This window comes from Ischnura elegans, chromosome 5 (genome assembly GCF_921293095.1).
Source record: "Ischnura elegans chromosome 5, ioIscEleg1.1, whole genome shotgun sequence".
In the NCBI taxonomy this organism is placed as follows: Eukaryota; Metazoa; Arthropoda; class Insecta; order Odonata; family Coenagrionidae; genus Ischnura; species Ischnura elegans.
Genome location: NC_060250.1, coordinates 25,443,740 through 25,461,043, shown reverse-complemented (window position 1 = coordinate 25,461,043; position 17,304 = coordinate 25,443,740). Strand labels below are relative to the sequence as shown.

Below are 17,304 nucleotides of genomic sequence, written 5' to 3'. Positions count from 1 at the left end.
TTTCTTGAAGGTATGGCATTACTTGGTACAATTGATTCTATTGATTTTTGCCTTCATTTTCAGCATCGCAATTTCATACTTTTTGACTCACTCAATTTTTAGTATAAAAGTGAGGGATTAATATGTCATTTTACTATTCAAGCTGGCCCAGTTTTATTGTATGAATTTCACTCCAAATTATTTGATGTATTTAGAATTTTCTTCAATGACTTTATCTAACTACACCCATGTCTCGTATAGCGCAATTTCGATTAGCGCAATTTCGATATAGCGCAAATTCGTTCCTCGGGGAAACATTGCAACGCAGTGTAGCCTAATCAAAAATTTTAAACGCTCTCGTGATAAAACGTGAACTTGCGCTAAGTACACACGTAATTTCTATCAATTTACTCATATTAATATTATTTCTTGCCTCAAATCTTCTTTTTTGTTTATATATTAATCGAAATTCATTGCTGTGCAATTGCCAAAAGTATTACTCGTCATTGGGTCCAGATAGCCGGCCTACCGAAGATTTATCTCGTCTCCTTAACAGAATGATAATAAATAATTTAGATCGTTAATTAAGCGTGGGGCTAGTGGAAATGAGTTTTTTTTTCAGCAATACGGTTTGAGACGTATTTTTGCCGTCGTAGGTTACCGGGCGATTGACTTCCAGGTAGAGGGTCTGCGCTAAAGCCTTCAAGGTCATCGGTATTCACGGGGGAGAAATGGAGCGGTGGCCGAGTTGCGCATGTATAGCATCAACACATAAAAGGGTCCGCTATAGAGTCTCAAACACAATGGCTTCGTTCCCTCCCCGCAGTCATAGGCCTTCTGCGTCTCAGGAATACAGTTCAGCAGAAGAAGGTGATTTATATAGAGCCATACAGAGTAAAAACCAAGAGAATATGGCAAAAAATAGGAATGCGTGTAGAAAAATCAAGAATTTATCAAGAAAAACCATAAACCTAGAAGAGGACTTGAGATAGGTCAATTGCTTTGAAAATGGAGAGCGTCAAAGCGATATTGCGTGGAAGTTTAAACTCACGATGCCTTATTCTGAATAAAGACGAAGCTAAAGTATCAGTGACCTCAGCCGCACCAACTTCAACCAAGCGGTCTACACATACGGAAAGTTCATGGTGAATCAGTACAAAAAGACGAGAGTGGTAATCGCTCCGAGACATTTAGTGAAAGCGGTTGGTTCCAGAATTTAAACGGCAAGCAGGTATTTTCAGTGCGGCGATATCAGGTGAATCTGCAAGTGTTGATAGCGCAGCCACCACAACATTTTCTGTTGAAGCTGTTATTGAAAGTGGCTCCTTTCCCCCTCAACTAGATTTAGTGTTGACGAGACGATATTTTTTGGAAAAGAATACATTCTTCGTACGCAGGTTTCCGCGGTGATTACTTGAGTTCAGCATTCTTTCGGGCTGCATCCGCGTCCGTTGTCGAAGAACCACAACAGTTTCGCCAGCTCTCCTGCCAGCGTCCTCAGGTGAGGACGTTCCTTCACCTGAGGACGCTGGCAGGAGAGCTGGCGAAACTGTTGTGGTTCTTCGACAACGGACGCGGATGCAGCCCGAAAGAATGCTGAACTCAGAATACATTCTCGTTCATTCATTTTCAGGGAAGGAAAACCTGGGTCAGGTTTCAAGGCATTTAAAGACTGTTTCACGTAGCTGCTAATGACTCGGAGGACTTCAAATTAAAATGATTTATCATTCATAAACTCCGCTAGCTATGAAATGGCATTTAAAGTAGCATTTTCCTGTCATTTCGATGAGCGGCAAAAGGGCCTGGGTGACACAACAGTTGTTTTTAGACTAGTTTGAAAAATCGTCAACTGCCGGCAACGCATTACGATCCCCTGAGATAGCAGATGTTAGCCCACCCGCACGACAGGATGGAATTTCGAAAGCACGTAAGAATTTTTTTAACGTGAATAAAAGTCTTTGAATGCGTGAATACTATCTTTAAAGATGTTTTAAACTATAAATATTTATAGAAATAATGTTTTCTAAGGCTTTTTATGGGAATATAGATGTTTTAGAGGAAATTCAATACCAAAGACCTATGCTACCAGGAACGCATCCCTATCTTCCCTATGTTAAAACGCTCTCGTATAACGCAAATTCGTATAGCGCAAAGACCCCAAGGAACGCATCCCTTGCGCTATACGAGACATGGGTGTATGTATGTATTTCAATGTTTTAGGTTTCTCAACTTTATTATATAGTATTGTTTATAGTTTGAACATTTGTACTTTTTTGAATGCATGACATTTATATTTCTATTACTTATGGCTAACCTGTACTGGATGTTAGTGCCAGGTTTTCTGAGTCAATAGCAAAAACTCCCCTGAAATTGTTTATTCATGCACCCATGAGTGGAGCTTTGATTGATGATTCAGTGATCCATATGTTTCTTACGAGCAGTGCCTAGTTTAGTGGAGAGAACAGATTACTTTTATAATTTTGAATTCATGTCTGTACTTGTCATAACAGGCAGCTTTGTAAAGTCAGCAACTCTGAGAGATTCATTTCGTTCCTTTTCATACCCCTTTCTCCTCCTGATCAAGCCATTTTACCTCTTTACTTGCTAGCCAGCCATGGATTTAGGCTAAAATAATTTACCGTGGAATATTTTTGCCAATTATCTCCAAAGATATGCTCGTAAATATTAAATTCCAATTTGGAATTAAATATATTTATTTCTGTCAGCAAAAGAGTAATTTGCATACACATATGATATTACTATTTATAGTCAATCAACTATCTTCATATTATCTATTTTATTTGTCCTACACCAACTATTAAATCATTATTTTTGTGGTGAAAGCGAGTCATTTTATTGAAGGCATGAAACTCGTAAAAGAGCTGCTAGTATGTATTTCCCCAATTTAATTGCAATGATTGCATCACATTTATTTTAAAGTTTTACACATTGGCAAATTACCTATGCTTCAGTTTTTGACTCATTAAATTATATCTTGATTTATCCCAAGTAAATACCTCAAACAAATTTAAAGATACTTAGGATATTAGTGATAAGAGACTGACAAGGCCTCAGTCAAATTTAACTGCTTTGGCCGTAGGTAGGCCACTGGCTTTAGTTTCTGCACTAATTAGAGGATACTGTATTTTTGATGATTATGCACTCTTAAGTAGTATAATGGATTTACTTTTAATTTTCATATAATCCTTGACACTTTGGTAGCTGTAAATTTATTTTTTGAAATGCCTTTATAGTCGAAGCTTCATGTTCACGTCAGTGGATTACTTTATAATCAAAGTCCTAATTTTGTTTTAAATGAATTTCTATCTAATGTTATATTTTAAATTATGCCATGTGTAATTAAAACAATCCATTTTAGTTCACATTGTTATGTCAAGTGTTATTTTTCTGTGTGCTTTGTGGCATGTGCTTATTAATGCTAATAATCTTAAATTTTTAGCTCAGTCTACATTTAACTAGCAATAATTACTAAAAAAATGTCTATCAAAGGTCTAAATGATGGTACTAGTTGCTGAAAAAATTGTCAGTTTCCTTTAAGTTCCTTAATATATAATGTTGATCTTGTTACCACTGTTTAAAATTTGACATGCATTTTGATGTTAGCTTTCTAAACCGTATTTGTGATGATCATAAGTGACCCAATAACTCAACTGAACATCGTGCTCTCTGTGGTGATTTTTTTCTTATTGGCTGATATTAACCCTTCTTAACTGCCTTTAAATTACATGCTAAATCTCTGTTGTTTTCATATAATATTGATAGGTTTATGTTGGGGATTACTTAAAGTGGATATTAAGCAAAATTCAGGTTCTTGTTATTGCTCCTTAAGCTTCAATTATTACCTGAACATGATGTCTCCATGTTCCTGGGTTTCACCGCGTGGATTTTCTTTGTGACGACAGTTTCGCCCGTATTCCAACCGGCGTCTTCAGGTCGATGTCGGGATTCAATTTTTGGTGACTTATATAGTTCATTTTTGGCGCCAATTTTTCATGCTGGATGCTGATTGGTCCACCTTCTTTTCTCTCGTATGACCCTCTTCCACGAGCTGTGGAGAGGGTAGCCGTCTTCTCTATTCATGTTTTCCGGTGTCTTGAATATTTCGATAGCCTCCTTTATTAGCCTGGGATAATATCTATTTTCTTTTGCAACAATTGATGCTTCGTCAAACAATATCTGGTGTCCGGGTTCGCTCCATGCATGCTCCGCAATGGCGGAGAGCTGAAATTGCTTATTTCTTGTGGCTCTTCTGTGTTCCTGGATGCGCACTTTCATTGATCTACACGTCTCTCCTATGTAGTAAAATAGATATTATCCCAGGCTAATAAAGGAGGCTATCGAAATATTCAAGACACCGGAAAACATGAATAGAGAAGACGGCTACCCTCTCCACAGCTCGTGGAAGAGGGTCATACGAGAGAAAAGAAGGTGGACCAATCAGCATCCAGCATGAAAAATTGGCGCCAAAAATGAACTATATAAGTCACCAAAAATTGAATCCCGACATCGACCTGAAGACGCCGGTTGGAATACCGGCGAAACTGTCGTCACAAAGAAAATCCACGCGGTGAAACCCAGGAACATGGAGACATCATCTAGACAACGCCGCGGAAAACTACGCATCAACTAATACCTGAACATTTTTAAATTCTAAATTATGTATTTAATAATATCTGGTCTACTCAATTGGGGAGGGAGTGGGGGGAGTGAGGGACATGCATTACAATTTGCACCCTTGAGAAGAATTTTTGGTTGATAATGCATCATTATTACCGGGAGATAGGCATCCCTGGCTAATATAAACTTTTACTGTTAACACTGAAACATGCACGCAGAGTGTGAATTATCAGAAAATCAGCTTCATTTTTTAAGTGTAGCTTTGCGAAATTATTATCATTCTCTTTTTATGTAGGTGTATTGTATTAGCTTGGTATTCATTTTTTAAAAACCTCATTTCCGGTTAGTTGATAATTTAGTGATTGAGAGTGTACTGATGCCAATTAAATCAGCAATTTTAGCTCCATGGTAGGAAATGTAGAGCTTTTTTTCTCAATAACTTTGTGACCACTGTTTTTCCTTGTTCATTTTTCTCTTGTCGCTTCTTCTCACAACCATCCCGAACTGGTTATATATTTTCACTGTTGTCTCCATTTTAATAAAAACCTTCCATACTAGCAGTGGGCATCTTGTCGTGTGTCCTTTGAGTATGTATTTGTCTTCCTTACGGCTTTGGGAAGCCAAAATGGATGGGAAGAAACATGTACCACATGGTCTGTTAAGACTCTAGTTTTCTTTGGTCATACATGGAAGGGAGGAGGACAGTTGTCTGGTGTGGCGTACCACCTAAGCTGCGTCAAAATGAATGAGGTGAGGTATGTGGGAACGTTACAAATTCATTTCATTCATTCTGAGTAGTTCGTGAAGAATGCTACCTTTGCGTGAACTACATGAAACATTTTTCGGTAGTTACTCATACCATGTAAAATGAATATTAGCTTTTGAACCAAATGGAGTGCTTTCTTTTCATTGTGAATTTTGCATGTTTGCATTCAAATATGACCAATTACAGTTCTTGTATGAACTGATTTCTTTGGTATTTTACATTCAATTAAAGTTTTGTCTTCTTAAAAGTACATATTGAAAAATTTTTGAATTTTATCATCATTTACGGAAACTTGGTAAGGACAAGAAAATGAGAAATTATTGGTGAAGAAATTTTTGAGAAAGAGCTCATGCCTGGAGAAAATTGAAACTTTCTGAATTTATTTAGCAATACTCAACAATGAAAAGGAGTTTAAGGGTGTTTCCAAAGATGATATTGAAGAGGACTGCGAATGAAAGTCTACAGTGATGGAAAGTGTAGTGTTGGCGATTCTTTTTTTAAAACTGAAAAGTGTATGGAGTGAGGTAATGTCTCTCTGCAGTTAAGAAGTTGTTTGCAAATAGTAGTGACTCTAACCCTTTCAGTTTTTGGATATCCCTTGAGGTCAAAAATATTGTTACTATAAATTAGTGACAGTAGGATTCTAGTAGTAAATCCTCATTTTTTTGACGGGGAGCTACTTTTGGATGAACGGCATGAATCTCTGGCTCTCCTGGAACGCATAACATTTTCTTGCAATTAGTTGTTGCAAATATGCTAAATGACGTAGAAGACCTGGCGGTAATAGTGTAGTTTGCTTTTGCATGTAAATACTTCTTGAATTGCCCTATACAACATTTGTAGTGTCTTGAAGCTTCTGTCTATCCTTGGCACCAAAGTTCTCAATTTAAAAATATTTCACTTTTTATTGAGTTATTCAACATTTACATTCAGTGAACATTTAACAGGCTGTAGTTCGTTTGTAAGGGTAGCTCTATTCTCCCCTGTAATATTTGTTTTTTTCAGTAACTTTTTATACTCTTTAATAATTTATTTTCTCACATTGTATTGGTTGGATGTAGCACTAATTTTTTTCTTAAGTTTTATAAAATAAATTGATGTTACATGAGAATATTTGCCATTGTCTTTGACTAATTGAAAAGCTTTTTGCTCTTGAAATGGGGCTTATGATAATATCAAAGTAAATTTTATTGATTGAAATGTATCTCTTAATTTAATGTTGAAATCCATTAAGTTTAAGATTGAGTTTTATTTAGTCCCGTTTGACCTGGTTGTGAAGTCAGTGTGTATCTGTCGTCAATTTGAAGTATGAAATTCTAATTAATATCTCTTGTAACATCAACGTCTTCAGCATGAATAAGTGTTCAAAACACAATAATAATATTGAGTTTTAAAATGTACTAAAATTTTATATGCAGCATTAGAGTTTTGATAGATTATTAGAAATTTCATGGAAAATACAAGTTCTCAGTTTGTCTAACTTAATTTTCAAATTAACAATTTACAAATTGATTTTTTGGCAACTTGCTGTGACTAATGATAATCACTGTCTTTGAGTTATAACATCAGTAAAAGTCAAAACAATAAACTACATATTTTGTAATTATTTTCCATCTTATTCTGTAATATCCTTTTAATTAAGGAAAAGCTGCTGCTCAGATAGGAGATGTATTCGTAGAAACTGATTGAATGTGTCTGAAAATCGAAAGGGATTATTCATTTTCTATTGTTACTCTGAATGTAGGTGTGGACTGGAAATCGCTGACTATTCCTGCCTGCCTCCCTATCACCACCGACTACTTTCCTGACATCAAGTCTCTTGTGAATGACTATGTGGTTTCGAATTACAACCTCCTTCCAGATCATGTTAGTGCTGACTATGCCCAGCAGAGGGCAGTCTATCGAAAGCCGCTGTCTACAGTGGAGGTCTTCAAGGAGCTAGTTTCTCAACGTCTTGCTCAGGTGAGTAGAGTGATGACTTTGAACCCTGGAACTCTCGGTGAGAAGGCGAGAACTCCACCCACTTGGCTACAACACTCCCCTAGTGTCTTTCAGTGGATTGATTTGTCATCCCCAAAGTCTAAAGTATTTGGTTATACTCTTGGAACCATGAGATTGGGGAATGGACTTCTTTGTACAGGGTGGGGCAACATAATTTCCTTTTTTCAAAACTTATTAAATCTCATTGTATCGATCAAAAACTTTTTACTTGTTTTTTGTAACGTAGCCACCCATCTAAAGTTCTGTTTCACACAACTTTGAAGACCAAGCTGAGTAGGTGACGTCCCCCATTCTCCAGACAATGAGTACACCATTTTCTGGCGTTTGTCATGGCTGTTACCAGCATATCAGGGGGCATGCTGGCAAATTCATCCCAAATGTTGGCATTCAAAGCTTGCGCGGTCCTTGGACTGTGCACATAAACATGAGATATCAAAAAAATTCTGTTGAAAAAATCTCAAGGGGCTAAATCGGGAGAGAGGGCCGGCCACTTCAAATCGCCCCTAGTTGAGGTGAAGCACTCAGGGAAGTGTTCCCTCAAAACATCCACCTATGCTCTTGAAGTGTGAGCCGACCTAATGACGCATGATGGCGATTGAATTTTGCAGGAACAAAACTTTATAGTCACGCCTCTTGAATGAGACCTCTGGCACTCCGCTACGACATCAACCGACTGAATGGCACCCATTTTAAAAAAGGAAGTTATGTTGCTGCATCCTGTACATGTACATTACTTTTTCTGGCGCATCATGGTTTTGACAGAAATTGTTATATTGAAGCCTGGGCAGTGGTAGAAAAATTGTCTGAGGGGTGTATTCATTGCCACCCCTCAAATGTTATGTTGCCAGTTGGGGCAATGAATCTTTAGTGTAAATAGTAAAATTATACTAGTTTTGTTAAAATGGACATTTTTTTATCATGTTCATATTTGTAATATTTTCCTATGCTAAGTACAGTGTTTCTGTTCAAATTAAGAATTAATCAAAGTAGAGTAAAATCATTTCCCAAGAATTTTCATGATCGCCCATGTTTAGAAGTTCTTAGAATGTTTGAAAAATGTTGAAAATGACAGCTTGTACCAAAAATATTGTGAAAACGAAAATAAATAAGCCTGATGTATGCAAAAGAAAGTTTATTTTCTAATTAACAATTTTGTTGACCTCAGAATTGCATTCAGTTCTTGTCATAAACATGTTCTAAGTTGTTTCAGTTGTAATATCCTATTTTTTCAGTAGCTATACCATTAGGATGAAGAAAAGGGAAGTTACAGTGGGCGAATGAAATCTAGCGGAAATGACTATTACTAAATGGATGTTGGAAAGTGAATTCCATGCTTGTAAAGTATCTACTATCCCGTGGCTATTGATTCTCAAATGGCTGAATGGTGTACTTACTTTCTTCCCATATTGAGTGATATTGTCTAATTGAAAACATGAAGGTGGTTTTCAATTTTAATGTGAAGTTGTATAGAGGTTCAATCAATGATATGTTACCATATCAGCATGTGTTACTGTAATCCTTAATAAGAGTTTCAGAAAATAACAAATTTCTTTTTACAGGATCTCTATTTGAGCATTGATCTGTTCTACCTTTTCTTTCTGTTCTGATTCCGGTTCAGTTCCTGATATCAGTCATGGTTTTTGATTTCTGTTCTTAATCAAGTGTCTCATTTTCATTGCTTAATTTTAAAAGGCTATATTTCATTTTTATTATGGTAGTACTAGAAGTACTCTAAAATAACTAATTTAGTTACCTCACGAGTGATTGGTTCCACAAAATCACTCTTTTTTAAAGTCAATAATATAAATTACATAATCTCTGCTCGAGTTTTCAGACTTGATTATTAAGAACATTGGCGGTGAATTCTTCTCGGGTTTCCATCCGGGTGAGCTCCATCTCCATCGCTGCCGACGTTTCGATAGAAAAGGATTCTATCGAAACGTCGGCAGCGATGGAGATGGAGCTCACCTGGATGGAAACCCGAGAAGAATTCACCGCCATCATACGCCGGGAAAAAGTGAAATCTTACATTAAGAACATTATTTTGGTACTGATTTGTTTGGTTGTGGTTCAGTTTCTGGTTCTAAGCCTTAGAATAGATGGAAATGAGAGTGAAAGAGCCAACCCAATCGGTCCCTACTGTTTTCTTGATGATTTAAATGCTGATTATTAATTATAGGGTTTTCAGTTAATTGTGGAGAGCAAACCTCTGAAGGGAGGCTCCAGTGCAACTAGTCGGTCCACGTCCGCATCAACTGCCTCTCCCAACTTGTCTCCTTCACGTCCTATGGCGACAGGAAGGGTTAGCATTACATCCAAGTCGGGACGAGCCCAGGATATGGAACCAAGTGAGGAATACCGCTTGAGCATCGGGCGAATCTTCCACCGAATCTCCCTGTGTGGCCCCACCATCTCAGTCACAAGATATCGGCCAAGGTGATTCTTAACCTCATGAATAGGAGCTTGACTATACTATGTTCTTTTGATTATAAATGTAACTCAACTATTTTGGTCTGAGGTGCTTGCACCATTTTGTTTCTCTGTGGAAAAAATCAAAATAGAATTTTTAAAATCTTCGTCATTTTCTATTGCAATATGATCGAATTAGGTGAAATGTGGTGATCTTGAGAATTCTACTGACCCCAGTTTTCCTTCGATTTTTCCATGCCCATAGTTCGAATTTTGCTGCAACTATGCTCCAACTTAATCTTGTGGACTCCCTCTCTTAAATGATTTTAATCTTTTCATTGTGACGTATTCCTCTTTTTTTTATTTTGAGGCCCTTCTTTCCAGGCATATCCCATAAACTCTCAACAAAAATTTCACTGAGCATATCCTACACTGTTATCTTGCTGAGACACTTGCTAGGCACCAACTGAAGCTCACTGCGCACGTCTTGTATATTATTTGGACCCATTCCACATGACCTGCACCTCTAAAATGGCTTACTGGAATACATATTTGTAAAGGTATCTAAAGCTGGGTATCCTCAGGTCATTCATGGCCAGACAAAATTAAGATACCATCCTATTTTTGCTTCTAAACTGGAAAAATGCTGTCCCCTTCTTGTAAAAATAATTCCTTGGTGGCATAAACCTTTTTATCCCTCCTGGGGCCTTACTTGCACTGGGAATTGGTAGGCAGCGGGCATGCAGGCGCAGGGCCGGCCTTAGGGCGGGGCGACCGCCCCGGGCCCCGCGCTTTGGGGGGCGTTCGTGAAAAAAAATAAAATATACGATAGTTTTGAAAATGCAATTCCAACTATTACTGTATTGTTAAGTCCGTGCTAGATAAAAAATAATATTATGAAAAAGGAATAATAATGCAGTAATTTTTATTAGGGATGAGTCGATTCCACTTTTTTTCGATTCCGATTCCAATTCCGATTCCTTCCAATCGATTCCCGATTCTCGATTCCGATTCCATCGATTCTTACTCCTTCTAACAGGTGCGATTTTAATTTATCTGTAGCATTGCTATCATTAAAATTTAAGAATTGGATGGAATAAAATAACTAGGGATAAACGGATCCAGGATTTTTGGAGCCAAATCTTTTGAATAGGATATTTTCGAATCCAAAGGCATTTTCAAATTCCTATCATCAAACGAAGTCATTATTCAAGTTTATTCTGGGTACATACAATCAATGGAATGAGTTTTAGATTTTCATACACATTTTTATATTTTTATAAATTAAAAATTATTTTATGGGCTTTCCAGTTGTTTTTTAAAAACATCTTTACATACTCAGGGCCTAAACTGTTATGCTTGGGTTTGGAAATGAAAATAGGAAAATCTTAGGATGAACCACTGACCAGTGGCGTAGCGAAAGGACCCCCCAAAATATAAAAACACAGTTACTTTCCTTCATAAAAGGAAACAATATGTTTAAAAATCATGAATTTACAAAGATGAAAAATGAAAGAAAAATGTATCTTTGAAAAATGAATTTTTTTCTATTATGAAGGGTGTTAAAATTAGTTTGAAACCCTCTCCTTTGTACCCTGTTGTTTAAAAATTGTCCCCCCTGGTTTTGAACCCCCCCTTAGCAAAATTCCATCGACTGAATTCAAATTTTCCTCACGCACGTTTCCCTCGAATTTTACTTTCTCATCGCATACCAACTTGTGTTTCACCCGAAAATGCTTCAGTATGGTGAGGTGGATTCAGCACATCTTCGCGATAATTTACGGCACAGTGCACACACACGGTTCGGTTTAGAGTCAGATTTTGCTTCAGTGACGTCGTTGCCTTCAAAGCAAAGTCGGGTGCGCTACGTGATATATGTAGTTGGCATTTCCAATCCGTCTCTAATTGTTTGAGGGGTTAATGCTGCGCTTTTTTCTTTGGAAATTGTGCTGTTTGGACAATGTTGCATATCAGTAAAGTCTAATTGTAGAATTGTAGATAGAAAACTGAGTGGCATTCAATTAGAGCTGAAAAATAAACAGAAATATCGTCAGGAATGCGTCTCGTTTGGTCTAATTCTTTTTTAAATCTCGTGCATGTCATCTTATTGTCGAAGCTATCAAGATATCTTCGGGCCCAGAAGTCACTCTCCTAGCATTTTTCGTCTAGAAAACGGAGAATTGAAGCAGGTAGGCCAAAAAAGGTCAGTTGGTGAGACGAGGTAGGTATGAAACACGCTTCAATTGTTTTCGTGTGATTTGATATTTTCCTTAGAAGACAATGATATATGATCTGTTTGATTTTGGATACGAAAAAACAACAATAGAGACACGGGCTAATGGACGGCCGAGGGTGGTTTTCTGAAATCCGCGATGTAGTTACTTTTGACGTGGTTATTATCCTACGGCGCTGAGATTCCCCCGATGATTGTTCAATCTCTTGGGAAGAGTCACACAATGTGCCAGTCGTATTTTGCCTTTTTTATTTTCTGGCTGAAAATCCTGGCCACGGCTGAAATTCTACTCGTAACCTCTGCGAGAGCTTTCAAACAAAACGGTTCATGAGTAGGACAAGAATCGCATGCGACGGCGCATTCGAGGAGAGAATCTGAACTCTTTCCACCCTGATGGGGCGTTGCATTCACTGAAGCTATTATTTAAAATTTCGGATCCAGATCCGATGTCTTCCGCGACTTTGAATCCGATGAAGGGCAATATCCGTGTATATTTGGGTCCAAGGTATCCAATCCGACCATCCCTAAAAATAACAGCCGCGGTGGCTACATTCTCGTTTGGCCGCGGTGGCTAAACAATAATGTAGCGTTCATTGCGTCCATACGTACCAGAGCAGCCTGGCGGGTGCGCGGTGGCGGCCGAACGCAACCTGTCGAGTCTGCCCGGAGGCCGCGGCGGCTTATGCCAAGCAAGTATCAACTTTCTCAAGTGTTGCATTGATGAAACTGGGCTATGCAAATGCTAATGTGTCTAAATTTTTTATTATTGACGCAGACACGTGTAAGTCTAAAAAGTTATATAAAAAACCCGCGCGTATTTATAAGAAACATTTTTTCACAGGAAAACTCGCTCTATGCACGTTTTTATTATCACCAGACTTCAAACATCATTCGAAAATAAAAAAAATATATTTCGATCTATTGTACTTTAAAATTGGTGGTCCAGATGAATTCTCCGAATGTGATTCATAATCGCAATAATTTTATTTGCCGTGACCAGCGGTTAATAAAAGAACGGAAAACGCATGCATTGCTTCACGATCCCGTGGTTTCCAATTTTTTTTCTCTGAGAGTTGCTCATGAACATGCTCCATATCAGGGTTCGTCGGTTTGTCGCTCTTGCCGACATTTTCATGTTTCCGAGGCCTCTTAGGTATGTTCATCACAGCACCCCCGTGCCGGGCGTATCCTCCGTGCGGGCAAGGCTGACACCGCGGCCGCTTAGGTGTGTGGCAGCCTTTATGCCCCAAACTTATAGCCAATGCTCAAAATGCTTATCTTCCTGGAATCTATGGAATCGGAATCGACTTCAGGCGATCGATTCTCGATTCCGATTCCGTGCTCGAGAATCGGTGGAATCGAGAATCGACATTTGGAATCGACCCATCCCTAATTTTTATTGTGCAATTGCGTTTGTCAGTACAGTACTGCGTCGTGTGAGTGATAGCAACGAGTGAGAGAACTTGACATGAGTGAGAGTGGGTGCGGCTAGGGAGTTTGTAGATGGGGTATAGAGTTTAATATTTTAAGTGAAGGGCCCCGCACTGAAGGTTCACCCCTAGACCCGCACCTGCTAGGGCCGACCCTGTGCAGGCGTTCATGGCCCAGTGACGGTGGATCAATTCGGGTCTCTGGGGTGTGAACTTTTTTTTGGAACAGGAGTGAACTTTTTTTGCTCTGATATTTGTTACTTTCTGTACCTGACCATGAGTTCTGAAATTTAAATCAATGTATATAATAGGACAGTGTATGATTTTTAAGGATATGCGAGCAGGGATTTTGGTTGAGCAAGATCAAGCAAGAATTTGGAAAAATCTTGAATCTCCAACGAGATTTGAGCACAAGATTATCCTTATTCAATATCTTTTTCCTCGGAAGCTCTGGTCACTACTATTTCTTGATAAATAATATTTTTTCTGCATCTAAATTTACTTCCACTTTGCTAATTTTTAAAAACGTGTTTATTCCCAATACAAGTGTTCACTACCAAGGCAACATGAAGCCTTGGTCTTTTGAGCATTTTAATCTCAAAATCGAGCGGTAGTCAAGCAGAACTTTTATCTTGCTTAATTCTCTAAAATTCTCAAACTTGAGACTTGCTCAGCCCTAATGAATTGTTTTTATTTATTAATTACACAGGAATTCTGTTAATGTGGAGATTGAATATTAACCCTTAACCGGTGACGTGCGGTCTGAGAGACCGCTGCGTTTCTAAAATTATGAATATTTTCAAAATTAAGATTTCAAAATATCTATAATTCTCGTTAGCTTCATATTTTTGCATAACAAGGACATCCCACTCTTAAAATTTAACGTTCCTTTTATTAATTTCTATATTATTAATTGAACTCGATTAGCGGTCTGTGAGACCGCATGTCACTTACGAAGAATTCATCAAGAAAAGGAATAAGCGGGATAAATTTAATGGCTACTTACCACTTTGCCTTCCAACTTTAACATTTAAGGCCTTTTTTGAATCTGGCAAAATATTGATACATAAATATAATAATTATAACTCAAGTGTTTTTGGCATCAGTTTTTTGATCCTGCTTCAAATCACAATTTTTTATGACAAATTGGTTCGTATTGGGAGTGTAAAAATTTTAATATAAGTTTTAAGATAGTTAAGCATTCAAAGAAAAATTAAGCAAAACAATAAAAATGGCTTAGCAATATTTTATGAACTTTTGATTTATTGCGGTCTCCCAGACCGCACGTTACTGGTAGTGTAACAAGAATTGCGCGTCACTGGTTAAGGGTCAATATAATGTGGTGCACATGTTTTACAGTAATTTTCATCTTCAAATGCTCTGCAGAAAGGAAGAAATTGAAGAATGCTTCAACAGATAACATAAAATAACATGTAAAATGATTCCATGCAGACAAATGATGATGGAAAAACCAAAGTAAACATTTCGTGCAATCTATCAAAAATTCTTGGGATTACTTTATTTGATATTATGAAGTGCCAATTTTTTGGTCTTAGTGACTTCATATCATCAATAGTTTAATGTAGTACCTTAAGGAATCCGTATTAAGTGCCCTCATTGAATAAATTCTCCTCTTAAACCATCTAAACTACCGTCCATCAATATGAGAATGAATATCAGGTTATGTATGCACTGTGTTATCATTTGTTTATGTATCTCTTATGTGAAAAATTTGCCTTATATGCCATGCAATTTAACTGATAATTTTCCTCTCTACAGGCATCCTTATCCCCCTTTCAACTACCATTATCGTTACCGATTTCAAGCTCCTCACCATGACACTTATGAAGTTTCCTGGGTTTCATTCACCACGGAGAAGCTTGAAAATTATAACTGGAATTTCTTGGACCATTACATATGCACTCGTGGTGATACTGACTTTGCTTTGGGACATGTAAGTGGTTTGATAATTTCTATAAAAGCTGTAAATAAATTAGGAAATAGCAGTCTTAAGGGTTTCTTTTCTTAAGATTTTTGTCCATATCCCCATTCGTATGAACTCTCCTGATATCTTGATGCTTTGATGTCTTTTGAGGTAGTGCAGTGTTATCATATTATTTATCCCTAAAAAATGTTTGCTCTATGTTTTGGCAAGCTTTTCATTACTTTCTCAGCATTGGATGCATTGAAGAATTTGGGTGATTGGGTTTCATAATATTTAAATATCACTTCTTAAGTCATTCATATATGTTGCCATGGTGCTTTACCATTGGAAAATATAGATTAAGATAGAGTATATACTTGATTTCCCCAAGCTTTTTCACATGGACCAACTAACATGAAAAAGAGCACTCGTTATAGTGCTACATACGCTATAGACTGTACTTGTTATGACAGAGTTCTAATGTAATAATAATCCGTCAACTTCAATTTTCTTTACCACGCTCGTAAGAAAAGTTTCCTTCTTCTTCTTTATAGTGTTGTTGTTTTATGTGGTATTATAGTTTCTTATTTAATCTATATAAATCTTGTTTGTGGGTCTTTAATATGAAAATGTTTGCATATCTTCAGTCACCTAAGAAGATGTCAAAAGAGATGCCCTCATTTTTTTTACAGACCCTCAAGTATTGGAGGTTTCGAGTGTATCTTTTGCCGATTGCTTTGCAAGCCACAAAAAAGATTCTTGATGGATCAGAGCATTGTGACCTGTACGGCCCCCTGTGCTTGGAGGAACAGTGCCACATGGTGGAAGGGTTCCTCAAGTTCATGGAAACATGGGTGAATAAAATTCGCAGAATCAATGCAAGCAAGAAGCAGAGGGTAAGTATTTAAAATGTAATAGCTTTCCTGTATCTCCAACTTCCTCTCTATACTTCCTAATGGAGTCACTCTCTCTCAGTACTGAAATGGGGTCATATCTTATAGCTGTGTCTGAATTGTGTGCTTCATGGAGCTAGTATGGTTCAGCCTTAAGAGTGATACTATTCATTTGTTTCCAAATGCACTGAAAGCCTGTCTGAATGTGGAAGTCATATACCCAAACTTGCCTAAGCCTGTAGCAACTATTGAGGCAGGCTTGATGAATACTTGAGTGCTTGGGGAGGCCTTAACTCCAAATCATATGCTACAAACTATGTAGAAACAGTTAAATATATTTTATATAATTAATGGCTGATTAGACAGTGAAGTAATTTTGCTATATTTGACTTTATAAAGGCAGCGGTGACATACAAAGACCCTCGGTAGCTCTATAAAATATAGAGACTGAGAAAAATAATGTTACCAGATGATTTGATGTGGGTATTTTAAATCATTTCAATGATATGATGTAAATATCTCAACCACTTGTACTACATTGTTCTCAAAACTCTTGACTCTAAAAAGAGTAAAAACCTGATGCCAGCAAATTTTCCAAACTGATTCCTGTTCCTACCACTGGACTCCATAAGGTCGCTTTGTTTTACTACATTTTCATATGGACATGGATAATCATTAGAATTACCTTCTTATTAACCATCTCTTTTACTTCTCTTCCATCTTATATTTCTGCAACAGTTGTGTTTCAAAACATTCATCTCTATTTTCTATGTTGCAGCCCATTGTCTACCTCTATTAAAATAGTTCTGGCCTAAGTTTTCTTTTATGATGATTGATGAGTCATATACCCTTTCTTCCAAATTTGACTAGGTATATAGTTTTAATATCTCTCACATGAAATAAAATACGTATGGACGTATGCTATAAATTAGGAGTGGACTGTTGGATGGTGTGAAAAAGGCCAAGTTTTTAACTCCAGGTGGTTATGTTATAGGAATGTTGTGATTGTTTTTCATTATTTTCACACTTCC

At 37.3% G+C, this 17,304-nt stretch overlaps 1 protein-coding gene across 5 annotated transcripts in view; it reads left to right on the top strand.

Annotated features, from left to right (window-relative positions):
* Nucleotides 1-17,304, top strand: part of LOC124158600 (GATOR complex protein Iml1) — a 102,746-nt gene that overhangs the window by 46,763 nt on the left and 38,679 nt on the right. For all 5 annotated transcript variants that reach the window (XM_046533764.1, XM_046533763.1, XM_046533766.1 and 2 more), the window contains 4 exons: nucleotides 7,128-7,345; nucleotides 9,564-9,820; nucleotides 15,236-15,410; nucleotides 16,073-16,276. In XM_046533764.1, coding sequence (XP_046389720.1) covers nucleotides 7,128-7,345; nucleotides 9,564-9,820; nucleotides 15,236-15,410; nucleotides 16,073-16,276 — 854 coding nt within the window. The remainder of the gene's footprint in view (nucleotides 1-7,127; nucleotides 7,346-9,563; nucleotides 9,821-15,235; nucleotides 15,411-16,072; nucleotides 16,277-17,304) is intronic.